We start from the raw sequence: 15426 nt of genomic DNA on the forward strand, positions 1-15426 counted from the left end.
CAACAGTTTAGCCTGCAAAGCAGGAACTTCTAGGTTATAAAAACCTGACAAAGGTAGACGGGGAGCTCCAGCCCGCCGCTACACATATGTCATGGATAGAAATCCCACTGGACCATGCCCACCATGAGGCCACGCGTCTCGTGGAATGAGCCCTGATACCCAGAGGGCATTACAGACCGTTTGACGCGTAAGCAGCTGCTATAGCGTCCACTATACATCTGGACAGGCTCTGTTTCGAGGAGGCGAGACCCTTGGTGCGCCCACCAAACGAAACAAAAAGCTGTTCTGAACGCCTGAAGGAGGCGGAGCATCTTTTTACTAAGTACCATGAATGAAGGCCAGAACCACCTATACCAATACTGCTACTGATGTCTCTATTAAATAAAAAAAATTCTCAGTATCTAAGGATGAAATGAGTAATTATAGCCATTCAGCATTACAGTATAAATTAAATCCATAATTTTTAACATTTAATAGGCTTCAAAAATATAACAATTTTCAAATTTTAAGTGAACCTGTTATTATAAATGAAAATCATTTATATAGATTTCACAATATATATATAATTTATTTTGACCTACACATTTTATAAGCTAGCTGTTCTGTATTAATCTGGTTTATTTTGTTTCTTTAGGTTCGGGCGGCACCACCTCCCCCAAAGCAGCATGCTCGCAGACAGGTGGAGAAAACCGAAGAAGTGGAGATCACGCTGGTGTAGAGTTCGGCCCTAGTGGACTGACCACAGACCCCATCTGACCTCTGACCCCTCCCACTCCTTATGGAAGGGGCGGGGTGTGCGTTAACCTGCCCTATGAGCATCCTTAAACCCCGAGTGGGCGGAGAACAGCGTCTCAAAGACATCGCCACTCTTTTTCACAAAAACAAACACCTCTTTTGGCGTCACGGACTGTTTGGTGCCTTAAACCGCTTTCATGCCAAACTCTAATCCTTGTATTCGTAATTACTTTATTGTGCAACGAGAACTTGTTTAAAACTTGGTTTATCCACTCAATGCCAGTAAATGATTAGGTTTGCATCTAAAAACACAGAAAGGAATCAAATACAGGGGTTTAGCAGGTGCTAAAAGAGGCTTCACTTGCACATCCATCTCTTCAGCGAGCTTTTTTTTTTTTTGAAGAGCCGAACATGCAATACAAGGAATTATTGGAGGATACAGGAGGCCTGTGTTGTCGTGCAAAAGGGGTCAGCCACGAATAGTCCTACTATTTACGCATTTCATATGTAATAGCACAGTACATTACTGTCATCATAGGAATGTTATATTCACGTTAAACATCACAGATCATATGGACTTCAAAGAGAAAGGGAACTGTACATAAAAGGCTACAAGGAAAAAAATGCGGAAGAGGAGAATGAGAAGGACGAGGGTTAAAAAGAGAGGAAGGCTGGTTACTTTGCTCTTTTTTCCCCCATCGGTTTAGCTTGCTCTTCTGTCTTATGTTCATCTGAAAAAGTACTAACTACATAGCTATATCCTTTTTTCTCAACTTTTCATTATGAAGACCAGTGTTTGTATGCATTACTAATATTTAGTCCTCAAAAATCTGCGCGAGACCGATCTAAAGATGTCGTGGTGTCTCTGAGCGTGTTTCTGCAACGTCCGCCTCCGCATTACCGGTTATGTGTGCGTCTGTTCGGGCGGAACGTAATCATGGAAATATACAGATCAATATACAAGTATCAGTTAAAGTGCTTTTCCAGCCTAACGCATTTCTTATTCTCATGCCGTCGGCACTGTAGAGTTCTGGACGGAATGTGTTTTGTTTTTCTTTTATCGAGTGTCATGGCAGTATTTGAGATTGTGATGAATTTTCTTCAGATGTGATGGGATAGATTCCCTCCAACAAGCACAGAAAAGGTGGACGGGAAGATGGGTAATCATGGAGATGTTTTGTTTCAATTACTGCCGACGAAAGCAAACCTATTACAGTGTCCTAAGTGCATTTCCTCCGTACAAGGGGCAGCTATGTTTTTTTTTTTTTTTTTTACTTTTTGTTTTTGTTTTGGCAGTTGAAGAAACCTTTCATCTTAAATGAGGAATGCCTGTTATTTCGATTTATCATCATCATCATTATTATTATTTCACAGTATCTTCATTCATATCTTGGAATTTCAGTGCTTTGACCCCTGAAATTTATTATCTTTTTATAAATGTCTTTGCGTCCCAGCTGCCTCTTTTTGATGATAAAGCTGCCCAGCGTCGTGTTATTGATCCCGTGAGAGTGACTGATTGTAGTTTTCCCATAATGTTTGAAAGAGAACAGAGTTATTATGTTGATTCCATAATATAAACAGTGGAAAGAAATTTTAAAAAAAGATCCATTTTGTGAAATGGTACCATAGTTCTGTTGAGCAAGAACAGGGTCGTTACGAAAAGAACGTGTGTGTGAGAGTGAGACGTGGGAGGAAACAACGTTTGTTTAGTAGCCTTTTTTTATCAGAGAGGAAGATGTTTGAGTATCTTCCCTTTGTTTCTATTTTCCTCTGTCACAACCTATTTTCTTGTTGATCTCGTTGAGATCTTTTGAATGTTATCAAACTTGTTTTGAAGTTTACGGTTAGAGGTTAAAGCCCATTGTGTCAAAAATCGTTCTCACCTATGAAATGAACGCAAAATTTGTGATATTTTCATTTCCATTTTTTAAATTGCGCTCTTAGTTCTCTTGGCCAGATTCAACTCTTTGGAGCTTCTTCAATAGCATTAGCTGAATATTCTAGTTGTTTTTATTTCTAAAGTGATTTTATTTGCATTTATTAAAATTTGAAGGTGATTCCGAGCTGCTAAACAAAACAAAAACAGATGGAATAACAACAATTGACTGTTGCTGCAGTGACAATATCAGAGAACAGGTGAAAAATATTCTTTCTGCATATTAGCTGTAAAATTATTTGTATTTATTGTGTACAAATGTTAAATAAAAAATTGGGAAAAGTGCTCCTGCTTTGATGAATCTTTTTATTTCTTTCATTTATTATTTGTGTTTATTTCATGTTTGTTTTATGTTTATTTCGTAGAAAATAGTGAAATCACACAAATCAGATTTTTCATGTTATCTAATATTTAGACATGTCCCACATTGTAGTAAAAGGGGTTGCAAAAAAGCAAACATACAATAAATCAAAAATAACACAGCATATATTAAATTTAGTAAGTGGATGAAGAAAATTTGAACAAGGCTAATCACCTCCTTTCACCCTTTCTTTATGAATATGAGTTTTTGGTAACACTTTACAATAAGGTTTCATTTTAAGCTTTTTAATGCTATAGGTGTGTGAATGTTTTCACAAGTTGTTTAAAATCTAGAGTGTTTTTGTCAAGATGATATCAGACTAGTTTATCAAATCATGCTGCTTGTCTGTCAGTTCTCAAAAGAGTGGGCGGTTCTCCTAGAGTTCCATGTACATAACAGAGACATGTTTCCTGCTGGGAAATGAGATACCCGGCAAAACATGCAGTCACCCTCCTCGCCTCCATCCACAGGATAATGAGTGTGCAATTTTCACATATTTCTAGAAGAACAAAATGCTTCAGCATGTTAAGTTTAAACTGCCACATGGAATGAATAAGAAACTCTCACTCTGAAAAAAATGTAATGGCTTGTGTTCAAGTTTATTTGTGCTCCAACCCTGAAGGTATGTATCAGTTTTTATTAGTCAAATCTTAAATGTTTAGATAAATCTGCACTTGAATGAATCAATGTTTTAATTGCTGTAGTTAATAATTTACTTAGTTATTTTAAAAATGTTCTTGAAAGGAATAAAAGCAAGTTGTAACTACACCAAAGTACAACTATAATAATATTACTAATTTAATTAATAAATTGTGCAAATTGTGTTGCAGAATCTGTGGTTGAGAGGAGATTACTAAGGCAGAGAGTTTTTCCCAGACTAAGAGAATATTGCAGATGCACACATGGAGTTGAGTTCAGAGTGAGCAAACATTCGTCATTCTCTTTTCTGTCTTCTGTCAATTGGCCAGTTTGGTAACAATCTAATTCTAAAGAACATTATTGTTGTGTTGCTTTCCTTCCAGTTGACAGTAACAAATGATTTTTACCACAAGCTCAATTGTGTTTAAATCCATAAACATGAATAAATAATGTGTATTTCTTTCATTGGAACACTGAGTATTTACCAGCACTTACACTGTCTCACTAGTAGCTAAACATCATGTATTTTTAATTATGCAAATGACAAAAGACTGGCTGGAATCATATTGAACTTCTCTTGTTAATACTATTTCTATACTGCTCTTTAAAAGCATGTCAATAGACAATTTACTGTAAACACTGTGGCTAAGTTGTTTTGGCTAATTGTTCTGGATATAGGCTGCTAACACAAAGTCTTCTTCCAGTCATTTGGTAGATCATAAATTAATAACTGTCTATGGATCCAACCTCTCTGCAGGTTATTGACCCGTATGAAGCAGCGGATCCCCAAAACTGGCCTGGAGAAAAGGAACGACTGCAGATACTGGAGGACTGCAGAAAGAATTCTCTGGGCCCTTTCTTTGTGGTAACATACTTGTGGTTCAATACAGCATGATTTCAACATTTTTGTTTGTTTACTTTAAAAAAAAAAAAAGTAAGTTACCTGGTTGCCTCCAAAGGTTGAGTTCATTGAAATTAAAAATTGTATTGAGGTAATACAATGCCTTCATTGGTTTAATCAACAGAAACTCAAAATATTGTGTTATCTGAACAACATTAATTATCTAAGTTGATTTGACAAAAGAAAAATGTGATTTTTTTTTTTTTACAGTGTAGGCACCGTAGGCACACAATAAAGCATCTCTTTTTGTATTTAATGCAGAGTTCGTTAATGTATGGAAATGTACATTTTAGTTATTTGTGAGGTGGGAAATAAAATTTCTACCATCTCTGGAGAAAAAAAAATTTACCAAATGATCTTATTTTAGTTTGTGTTTCTCGTCTCAGGGGTTTGTGGGTGAACAATATGGAGATGCAAATTTACCTGAGCAGATAGAAGCCTCAGAGTTCCAGTGTGTTCTTCAGGGATGCCAACGCATGGGCCTCAGGACTGACATTCTGGAGAGATACTACCAGCGAGATGAGAACGCCATTCCTCCTTCGTTCTGTATGCTCAATCCAACAGGAAATTTTGATCAACCTGGTGTCCAGGCAAGTAATATTTTTGCACTATTGGTGCACAGCACCAGATCATTTAGCTGAACTCCTTAATCTTTTGACATCAGCAAGAGAATCCAAGTGAAGAGAACGGCAAGGTACTTTCAGAGGTGAGAAGAATCCTTCATGATGTTGTGAACCAGTGTATTCAGGAGGGGACTATGACACATGACAAAGCTCAGAAATATTACCAGTCAGGTAAGTCAGTGTCTGTTTAATTGCACATAACTACTACATAATCAAAAGTGTCTAATTTAAGTTTATTTTTAAACCAGCTCTTGAAAATGACATCCACTATGCCTACGAAAACCATTCCACTGAAGATATCCAAAGATGTATTTGCTATGTTCATAAAATAACTATCCCAATGAAACCAAATGGAGTGCCCCCAGAACAACAAAGCCAGTTGCACAGGCTGTCCCAGCTCCGAGATCACTTCCTGCCGAGTTTGATCGCCTCCCACAAAGCCCTGGTGTACTGCACCACCACAAAGTGCAATCGTTTTCAAGGTTACACTCCTGAGAAGAGGCTCAACTTTGCTGTTGGTCTGAGTGAGCAGCTGCATACTGATCTCAAGAGACTCATTGACCGTGCTGTCTCAAAGGAAAGGGCTGTTACAGTTGATGAATCTGGCCAGAAAAGCCTGTGCCACATCTTTTCCTCTCTTTACAGAATTGAACGGGCAGAAGTCGAACATGTTAAATCTTACCTAAGAGGGAAAAATACAATATTTCCTATCATACTCAACGGTGGACCATACTCAGGCAAAACAGTACTTCTGGCTCACTGTGCGAGTCAGGTATCTCTCAGAAAATGTTTTGTAACTTTTCAATTTGATAAATAAGCAATAATTTGAGATTGTATATGTTTAGTAATATACAGTAGTCAGCATTTGAAGTGGATAAAAAAAGTTCATCAAAGTTGTCCTAAGATGGGAATTGTTAAATTCATATATAACTTTGATGAAAGGTTTTGATCCACTTCAAATGTTGACTACTGTAGTATAAATATGACACTCATGAGGCCTTTTGTGTTTGCAGGCATCCGTATGGTTGAAGGACCTGGATCCTGAGATTATTGTGTACTTCATAGATGTCAACAACTCCCTGAGACAGCTTCTCAAAGATTTTTGTGAAAGGGTTGATTCAAGTAGTGCCTGTGTCAACAACATTTTTCAACTAAAAGATAACTTTAAAAGGCTCCTGACCTCAAGATCACCATCGAAGAATCCTCTGGTGCTCATCTTAGATGGTCTTGACCAACTGCCAAAGACAGATGTACAACTTGACTTGACATTCCTTCCCGAATCACTAGCTTCAAATGTAAAACTTCTCATTTCCATTACTGCAAACAGGCCTGCTATCCTTGCTACCCTGAAGATGTTTTACCCAGATTCAACCCTGTTCTATGAGTTGCAACCAGTAGAGAGTAAAAGATGCAGCCAGCTGCTGACAACACGTCTTCAGGAGTCCAACAGAAAGATCACCTCAGGCCAACAGATGTATGTGAATCAGGCTTTTAAAAAATGCTCTGTCCTGCTATACATGGAACTCCTTCATAGACAGGCAATCCACTGGAACTCAGAGTTTGAGATTACGGAGAACACTCTGGTCCAAGAGGTCCATAATAATATTGTTCTGATGTTTGATCATCTGGAGAGGAAGCATGGGAAAGCTTTAGTCTCCAAAGCTTTAAGCTACCTTACCATGGCCAGGAATGGCATAACCACAGTTGAGTTGACGGATGTTCTTTCTTGTGATGATGAAGTTCTAGCATGTTTTCTTCCACCAGGCGATGACGTACCACATATTTTGAGGGTCCCTGAAGTTTTTGTGGAAAGTCTTCTTTCAGACCTGAAGGGGTTTCTGGTGCTGAGGAACATTTTAGGTACCCAAACTCTTTTCTGGGTCAGCAGACAATTCCCCTTGGTCATATGTAAGAGGTACATGTGTTTAGAAGAAACATGTATGAAGATAAATCATGTGCTGTCCGATTATTTCAGTGGCATTTGGGCAAATGGCACAGCAAAGCCTTTGATCAACAAAGGCATGGAAATCCCAACCTCTTCAGATGTCCCACAGAATATTTACATTGACAGACAAGTACCAAGTCAACCTTGGATCTTTTCTCCTCCTTTCTATGTCTCTACTGCTGTGAGTCCATCAACAAGAACATATCCCAATTTGAGAAAACTCTACATACTCTCTTTCCATTTGTTGAAAAGTGGAAGAATTGAGGAACTTGGTAACCAAATGATTTCTCAAGAATACCTCCAGGCAATGCTGCAAGCATCACTGGCTGACGAACTCTTTCTGTGGCTCGAGAGGACATCTCAGTTGGTTTTTCCCAGGGAACTTCAGCTCCTCCACATCATCTTGAGATCTTCAGCATGTCTACTGAGGAACAAACCAGCTTATCTACCAACTGTACTGCAAGCCAAACTCCTTCCTTTTCTGAGTGTTTTTCCTACATTGGAGGAATGTGTTAATTCAGCAAGGTCTAAAGGTATGATCCCACAAAACGTGTATACTGTGTTGCCTCCGATTCCTTCTGTCCCTTATACCCACTGTACACTACAAGAGTCAACAGCTTCCCAGATCATGCAGTCAGCTGGAGCTCAAGGTGGTACTGTTGTGGTTGTACTGGAAAATGGTGCTGCTTGGGTTTGTAATGGAGGTATATTTGAAGGCTTCAAACTTACCAAATCCTCGAATCTGCAGTTCACAAGTGTCAGTAGTTCTGAAAACATATTCCTTTTCAGCACCCATTGTGGTAAACTTGTCTTGCTGGATGCAGGTGTTAATGCACAGCCTCAAGAAATTCAAACCCAACACAGAGAAAACAGGGAAAACGCCATTCTTGAGGGTGTCTTGGTGTCCGATGACAAAATATTTGTGTGGTGGAGAGGACAAAACATTGTTAGTGTATTTGTTGATAGCGAGGAACATACCCAACTGCACTGCGCTTATGAGATAACTTGTGTGTCATGTTCTGAGGACACAGATATCATTTTCTGTGGACAGAATGAAAGTTCTGTGACAATATTTGATTGGCCCAATGTCAAGCTTCTAGCCACCTTCACATGTCCAAAAGATATACCATTAATTGAGATTATTCACTCTGAGGGTGATGGGTTGATTACATGTGTAGATCAAGCAGGAAATGTATTTGCTTGGAATCTTGAGATTATAACAGAACCAGTTCTGATTGGTGAGAACCATTCCACAACCAAGGATAAGGTTTTAAACACAGACCACAACGGAGACAACATTCTCCTAATATGTAAAAAGCAACAAATACAACTTATTGACATGCATCAAATTAATGTTCTTGATCACTTCAATCCCCCGAGAGGAAAAACATTTAAGCAGGCCATAATGGATCATAATTCCCGATTCATCCTTGCTTTACTGTGCAATTGCCCATTTCTTCTAGTCTGGAATTGCTCATCCGGACATTGTGTGTTGAGTCTGGACACTGCTAACTGTCAAGCTAGTAAACTTCTGAAATGTGGAGCCACTCACTTGGCAGCAATTACAAGTGTAAGTGTTCTTATTTGGGACATGGATCTCATTACAGCTTCAGCATTGGGCCCAAAATCTGGAAAGAGGGTGAAGATGGTGGCTGTCGGATCTAATGGTGAAAGCTGTTACTCAGCAGATGGCTCAGAACTTGTGTGGAAGTGGGCAATATCAAGTGGCAAAGTAGAAGCCCGCTTCCTTCACCAAGGTTACGTGGAGTCTATGTCCGTCTCTGGAGATGGCAACTACCTTGTGAGTATTGCAACAGGAGACATATATGTCTGGGACACCAACAGTGGGGAAAATATTCACAGAATCTGTGGTAGTCAAGCATACAAGGTTTTAATAACTCCCAAGGGCAATTGTGGAGTTGCCCTGTCAGAGACGAGTACATCAAGGGTGTGGAAGTTGCAGAGTGGACACATGATTTGCAGTATTCATCATCTTCTCAGAAATGCTGCAATTTCACCAGAAAGCACCTTCCTTTTAGGTCTTAAAAGTGGGAATCTCTTGGCTGTCAGCCTCTGGTCTGGGAATGTTAGCAAATGCTTCTCGTGCTCCAACGGGTCAGATGTTGTTGCTTTCCATTCTCTGCATGGCCATCCAGATTATGTGATTGTTGTTTCAGCCTCAGGCACTGTGTACTCCTGGAGGTTAACAGAGGATACTATTTGTCATCAATTTAAGTTACCAGACTCTTCCTTGTGTCAACCTGAGATTTTTAGCCTATCATCTGATGGGGGGTATGCCATCCTTTCTATATCTGAATCCACTATAAACATCTTAGACTTCTCCAACAATAAACTCTGCTCTTTGAGAACCGAAGGACCAGTTCAGCAACCATATTTGACTGTAGGTGTTTCTGGTCAATATGTGGTCTATATATGTTTCTCCTCTCTGGTGTGCCACAATATATTCTGTGATCTCCATGAAAAACCGATGCTGGTAGTCGTACGTCTGACTGATGGGGAGACCGTAGGTAGGTTCTATTTGTGCAAGAATCCCTCTACTTTCACTGTGTCAGAGGATTTGTTTGTGTATGTAGGGTATGAGGACGGTTCTGTTGGGGTTTATGCTGTTATTGACACCAAGATGGGTAACAGGAAGGAGGATGGTCAAAGCCCAACACTTTTGTGTCCATTGGATGAGCAATTTATTTGGTCGCCTCTGGTCAATCCTAACCTTACTTGGGTTGAATTGCCACTGCAATTGTTTTAAATAGTTCCAGCGTGAACAATTCTGCTTTTGGCACTGAGATCCAAAAGGAATGTATATATGTAAAAATGTAGTTTTACAGTATGTCATATTGTTTTGACATGAAGATATATATTCACAATTTTCCAGAATGCCAAGACTGTGTTTGTGATATGTGATATACATGTTTATCATACAAAATATTATGTTAATTCATCTTACAAAAGTCAGGATTCAAGAAGAAATCAGGTGTGAAAATGTATACATATCCAGTTTTTAATAACAAAGGATTTAAGACTTACAGAGTATTAGAATATACCATTTTCTGTATTATATTTTCTTTTGACTTATCTATGATAAATAATTTGCATTGTTGATTGCTGCATAGCCATGATTTTGTTCACTTTGTATTAAAATGAATTTTGTCTAAAAGCTGGGAAATAGCTATATAAAAAGCTGTTTCATTTTATTAATGTTAATAATAATGTGACATTGTGGTTCAACTTACAAAAGACAATAAAAATAATAATAATAAAGAAAAAGTTAGGCCTACATTTATTTGTTATTTTGATGTGTTTTTATTGTAGTGAAGAGTGAAAAGAATGAAAAATATGTATCAAAAATAAAACACTATTTTACATTATTAAACAATATTTTATTAGTTTTGGGGTAATAGTGGTCTCTGATGTGTTTATATTTTGGGCATTCTCTCTCTCTCTCTCTCTCTCTCTCTCTCTCTCTCTTTCTCTTAAAAATTGTATTAAATAAATCATTACAACTGTTTGATCAGGAAAATAATACAAGTACTACAATTATATGTCGCAGGTCTAAATTCTGTACAATTTAAAAACAAAATGCGGTCATGACCATAGAGATTGTCGCGTGTAACGTTAGGACTACAGTTCCCATCATCACATCCATTCATACGGAAGTAATCCTTTGCCATAAGTGCACTTCCGCTCTATTGCCAATTCCTTTTCCTGTCTGCGGCCTCTGACAAGATGGCGGTGCAAATCTCGAAGAAGAGAAAGGTTGGTGCGAATTTCACCTCAAATATATGTAATTAAAGCACATCAGTGCGAAATAAGAGTTGTACATTATTACTATGCTACTAAATTATAATTAAAGAGGTTCAGATGAGGATTTTCAAAGGCTGTATATGTGGATTGAGCCGGATGATGTCGGCACTGAATCTGATGTGAAACATGGCAGATAAACGCAGCGCTGCGTCTAGTCTACTTTCGCATTTGTGCGGTTCTAACATGTATATTACAATACAGAAGTGACCTTTAAGCACTTTATATGTATCCGGAAGCTTTTGTTTGTGTGACTGCAAGAACTTGACACTTAATTCAGGTATGGACTAACTTCTATGTAGAGATAAATATATCAGCAGTTGTAGATGCAATTTTAATATTTCTATTTTTGAACCGCATACGGTTTGTCCTTTACCTTTTGTGTAACATTTGTCATGGGGTTTAATACTAAACAATGCAAGTAAAATGTAATTGTAAGATCATATAGCCTGAGACTGTCACTTGTCTGCAATTTTATTTCCGCTTTAGGATTGTGTTAATCATTTGAATGTTTGTCTATCAGTTCGTGTCAGATGGCATTTTCAAAGCTGAACTGAATGAGTTCCTGACCCGAGAGCTCGCCGAGGATGGGTACTCCGGTGTGGAGGTCCGTGTCACGCCAACAAGAACAGAAATTATCATCCTTGCCACCAGGTGTGGGCTATATCCACTTGTTTAGTTTAGTTCCATGACCACACGTGTTTAAAAGCATTGATTTAGTTTTAACTCGAGCACAAAGTGCAATGACTTCATCCGTTTGTCTTTTTAGGACCCAGAATGTTCTGGGAGAGAAAGGCCGCCGCATTCGTGAACTGACTGCTGTCGTTCAGAAACGATTTGGGTTCCCAGAGGGCAGTGTGGAGGTAAGTTTAGTGAAGTTATAAATGGGGTCCAAAACTAGTTTGGGATGGGTAGTTCTGATGTATTGGGGCTTGTTCCATTGTAGCTGTGCACTGAGAAGATCCTAGCACACTTGCTGACCGAAATTCCCTTCAGTGATGATACGATGACGAGTCAGAAAAGGGCCCGTTCTGTTTGAGGATTCTGGGTCAGGTTCACGTTCTGTGCGTCTGACTTCAGGTTCTCAATGCAGCGAGTCCAATCGCTTGAAGACATACGAGGCATTTGTCTGAGAAGGGTGGGTGGATGGAAAGCCGTTTTAATTGGATTAAAGATAATTTTTGCTTTCCATATCCTGTTTATTTTTCTATAGCACATTTGTTGTCCTCAGGGCCTGCAATGGTGTGCTGCGCTAAGTTATTAAAATGAGTGAATGCAGTACTATAACAGTACAGTACTGAGTAAAATTTGTAATTAACAAAATATTTTCCAAAAAATATTTCAAAAAAGTTTTAACTTCTCAAATATTTAGTGAATTATGGTGCTTTATTTTCTGAGAACCCCCCCAAAAATAGTTGAGTAGATCCAGTATTATATCAGTACAACGCTGAGTAACTTCATTGAAACTAAATATTTTAGACTTTTGACTAACTTCTCATTGTAAACTGAATCTTATTACAAGAAACATTTACATTTGAGGGTGGCAGAACCTCACAAAGATGAGCATGTTTGGGGTCCATGGCATCTGATTTAATCACTACAGCAATCAGGTAGATACGCAGTTGTAACAGACCTGTTTCATTGGTTAGTTTTTGACGTATTGGGTCTTGTTTCATTGTAGCTGTATGCTGAGAAGGTCGCCACCCGGGGTCTCTGCGCCATCGCTCAGGCAGAGTCTTTGCGCTACAAGCTGCTCGGAGGTCTGGCTGTCCGTAGGTAAGCGTTTACTTCCTAGCACGCCATGCACATTTACCTACTGAAATTCCCTTCAGTGATGATACGATGACGAGTCGGAAAAGGGCCCGTTCTGTTTGAGGATTCTGGGTCAGGTTCACGTTCTGTGCGTCTGACTTCAGGTCCTCAAAGCAGCGAGTCCAATCGCTTGAAGACATATGAGGCATTTGTCTGAGAAGGATGGATAGAAAGCAGGCCGTGTGTTTTAATTAGTCCAGATAATTTTTCCTTTTCATATCCATACTCTGTGTTTATATTTCCATATGTTTGTTGTCCTCAGGGCCTGTTACGGTGTGCTGCGCTTCATCATGGAGAGCGGGGCCAAGGGTTGTGAGGTGGTCGTCTCTGGTAAACTGAGAGGTCAGAGAGCCAAATCCATGAAGTTTGTGGACGGCTTGATGATCCACAGTGGAGACCCCGTTAACTACTACGTTGACACTGCTGTCCGCCACGTCCTGCTCCGACAGGGTGAGGAAGATGAATTGAACTCATGGCTCTCTTGAAGTTTTGTTTTTGCCTAATCTTTAGCAAGTAATTTTAATGGGAAGTTCAATTCCTAACACACCATGCACACTTGCTGACCGAAATTCCCTTCAGTGATGATACGATGACGAGTCGGAAAAGGGCCCGTTCTGTTTGAGGATTCTGGGTCAGGTTCACGTTCTGTGCGTCTGACTTCAGGTTCTCAAAGCAGCGAGTCCAATCGCTTGAAGACATACGAGGCATTTGTCTGAGAAGGGTGGATGGATGGAAAGCAGGCAGTGTGTTTTAATTGGACTCCGGATTATTTTCTTTCCATATCCTCTGTTTATTTCTATATCACGTTTGTTGTCCTCAGGGCTTGCAATGGTGTGCTGCGCTAAGTTATTAAAATAATTGAATGCAGTACTATAACAGTACAGTATGGAGTAAGAAAAATGCAATGTAACTAAAAGGAAACTAAATTTGATCCATGGAATGTTTCAAACAGATTCATGAGTATTACCTTCTCAAATCTTCAGCAAATTGTGGTGCATTTTTTTTTCTTTCTAGGGGACAGTGCAATTTAAAAATGTATAAATAAAATTTTAAAATGACGTAATTGATTCTAAATATTAGCAAATTTTTCTTGTAAATTGGGTCTTGATACAAGAAACATTAACATTTTAGGGTGGTAGAACCGCACAAGCATGAACATATTTGGGGTCCGTGAGATCTGATTTAATCACTACTGCGATCAGGTGATTGAGTAGTTGTAACAGACCCATTTCAATTAATCTATTGCATTGAGAGCTTGTGATCCAAACCAGCAAGTCTGAGCTGATGCACATCTGTTAAGTACTTGGACATTAATGTGCAAAGCTTTTACCATTTAAAACTGTTTGGCATATTGAGTAACTAATCATTGTTCCAAATGGAATCTCTGAACCGAATTATCTTCCCTTCAGTGATGTAATGAACCAGAATTGCATTGTTTTGTACGTTTTCAGAGCAGTGTGACGATTTAGAGGCGTTAGTCTGAGAAGGTTCTGAATGCTTTGAAGCTTATTGTAAAGATCAAATGGGTTGGTATTATACTAATCGTTCATCCAGTCACAATTTTCTGTCTTTCTAAATCTGTATGTTCATATAGGTGTGCTTGGAATCAAGGTGAAAATCATGCTTCCTTGGGATCCCAGTGGCAAGATCGGCCCCAAGAAGCCCCTGCCCGACCACGTCAGCATCGTGGAGCCCAAAGAGGAGGTCCTCCCCACCACCCCAGTGTCAGAACAGAAGGGGGCCGGGGCCAAGGCCGAGGCCCCAGTCATGCCACCGGGAACCCCAGTGCCCACTGCATAAAGGGGTAAGACCATAAAACCCCAGTATTGAGGTCAAATTACCTCAACATACCCTTCAGTGATGATTCGATGACGAGTCGGATTGAGGCCGCCCTCTGAGGATTCTGGGTCAAGCTCACGTTCTGTGCGTCTGACTTCAGGTCCTCAGAGAACGTGTGTCCTCTTAGATTGAAGATTTTGAGGCATTTGTCTGAGAAGGTTTTTTTTTCTTGTTTGACTAGTCTTTGAAATGTGGTGTGGGTTTTTTATTTTTCTAACAAGATGTTTCTGTCTCTTCCAGGTTGACTGATCATTGATGGAAGGCCTACACTTTTCTGTATAATAAAATGAAAGAATAAATGGGGAAATGTTGTCGGTTTTCATTTGATTTAAATGAGTGCTGTTTCAAAGCTGTTACGAATGTTTCCAGTACTTCTAGGTTTTAGTAGCTTTTTGTAATTACTCATAAGGCATGTTATCCATCAAAGGTGTATCATGCATGTTAGTGATGTGTTTTTTTTCTCTCTCTTTGCTGCATTTACTGTTTTTTTATACATGTGTGTTGCATATGGAGGTTTGCTGAATGTTTTTACCCTACTGGTATGCTCTTGTGTTAATCGCTATGTGCTTAACTTTATTTAATAACATGTTTAATTTTTTTAGATTAAACGCTACTGGTTTTTAGTTCCTGAAACTCGGGTTATGGCACAAAACATTTGGGGATTTTGAATTTGTAATCTGAATAGATGTGCTGTGAAGGTGTCAGATGACACCTTGTTACTTGGTATTCTAAAGTACTACAAATGCATCAAACAAAAAGCATGAACCGTGGTACTTTTGTTAGTGGACTAAATTATTTGAGAATTTTCTGGGGGGG

General features: G+C 39.1%; 3 protein-coding genes and 4 non-coding genes across 8 annotated transcripts in view; all 7 read left to right on the forward strand.

Annotated features, from left to right (window-relative positions):
• fchsd2 (FCH and double SH3 domains 2) overlaps positions 1-2956 on the forward strand; it is a 95897-nt gene extending 92941 nt beyond the window's left edge. The window contains exon 20 of the mRNA XM_077193904.1: positions 635-2956. Within this exon, the coding sequence (XP_077050019.1) occupies positions 635-718 (84 nt within the window). The 3' untranslated portion in view covers positions 719-2956. The remainder of the gene's footprint in view (positions 1-634) is intronic.
• A 495-nt stretch (positions 2957-3451) lies between these two features.
• On the forward strand, positions 3452-10425 carry LOC143696969 (NACHT and WD repeat domain-containing protein 2). 2 transcript variants are annotated; one of them, XM_077193905.1, is made up of 7 exons: positions 3452-3654; positions 3863-3951; positions 4429-4536; positions 4959-5162; positions 5237-5366; positions 5444-5967; positions 6209-10425. In XM_077193905.1, exons 1-7 carry the CDS (start codon positions 3615-3617, stop codon positions 9905-9907), a joined length of 4794 nt encoding a protein of 1597 aa, XP_077050020.1. In that variant the 5' UTR covers positions 3452-3614; the 3' UTR covers positions 9908-10425. The 2 variants fall into 2 exon arrangements, with proteins under 2 accessions (XP_077050020.1, XP_077050021.1); XM_077193906.1 differs by having other exon boundaries at positions 3455-3654; positions 4959-5166; positions 5241-5366.
• Positions 10426-10813: 388 nt separating this feature from the next.
• rps3 (ribosomal protein S3) lies at positions 10814-14917 on the forward strand. Its single transcript, XM_077193911.1, has 7 exons — positions 10814-10914; positions 11483-11613; positions 11729-11822; positions 12641-12735; positions 13034-13221; positions 14366-14575; positions 14851-14917. The coding sequence occupies exons 1-6, from the start codon at positions 10885-10887 to the stop codon at positions 14569-14571; spliced, it is 744 nt and encodes a 247-aa protein (XP_077050026.1). The 5' UTR covers positions 10814-10884; the 3' UTR covers positions 14572-14575; positions 14851-14917.
• LOC143697164 (small nucleolar RNA SNORD15) lies at positions 11950-12097 on the forward strand. Its single transcript, XR_013186204.1, has one exon. It is a non-coding gene; the product is annotated as a small nucleolar RNA SNORD15 (small nucleolar RNA).
• LOC143697163 (small nucleolar RNA SNORD15) lies at positions 12786-12933 on the forward strand. Its single transcript, XR_013186203.1, has one exon. It is a non-coding gene; the product is annotated as a small nucleolar RNA SNORD15 (small nucleolar RNA).
• On the forward strand, positions 13345-13492 carry LOC143697165 (small nucleolar RNA SNORD15). The gene has a single exon (XR_013186205.1). It is a non-coding gene; the product is annotated as a small nucleolar RNA SNORD15 (small nucleolar RNA).
• Positions 14624-14769, forward strand: LOC143697162 (small nucleolar RNA SNORD15). Its single transcript, XR_013186202.1, has one exon. It is a non-coding gene; the product is annotated as a small nucleolar RNA SNORD15 (small nucleolar RNA).
• Positions 14918-15426: the final 509 nt, after the last annotated feature.

Source organism: Siphateles boraxobius, unplaced genomic scaffold, assembly GCF_051911475.1.
Source record: "Siphateles boraxobius isolate OS27281-9 unplaced genomic scaffold, OSU_SipBor_1 31, whole genome shotgun sequence".
In the NCBI taxonomy this organism is placed as follows: domain Eukaryota; kingdom Metazoa; phylum Chordata; class Actinopteri; order Cypriniformes; family Leuciscidae; genus Siphateles; species Siphateles boraxobius.

Excerpts from the sequence above, each read along its gene's own strand:
- LOC143696969 (XM_077193905.1), top strand. The coding sequence starts at position 3,615 with ATGGCTTGTGTTCAAGTTTATTTGTGCTCCAACCCTGAAG. Across the intron at positions 3,655-3,862 it reads TTTGTGCTCCAACCCTGAAG|AATCTGTGGTTGAGAGGAGA; the intron begins GTATGTATCAGT and ends ATTGTGTTGCAG. Across the intron at positions 5,968-6,208 it reads TGGCTCACTGTGCGAGTCAG|GCATCCGTATGGTTGAAGGA; the intron begins GTATCTCTCAGA and ends TTGTGTTTGCAG.
- rps3 (XM_077193911.1), top strand. The coding sequence starts at position 10,885 with ATGGCGGTGCAAATCTCGAAGAAGAGAAAG. Across the intron at positions 11,614-11,728 it reads ATTATCATCCTTGCCACCAG|GACCCAGAATGTTCTGGGAG; the intron begins GTGTGGGCTATA and ends TTGTCTTTTTAG. Across the intron at positions 12,736-13,033 it reads GGAGGTCTGGCTGTCCGTAG|GGCCTGTTACGGTGTGCTGC; the intron begins GTAAGCGTTTAC and ends TGTTGTCCTCAG.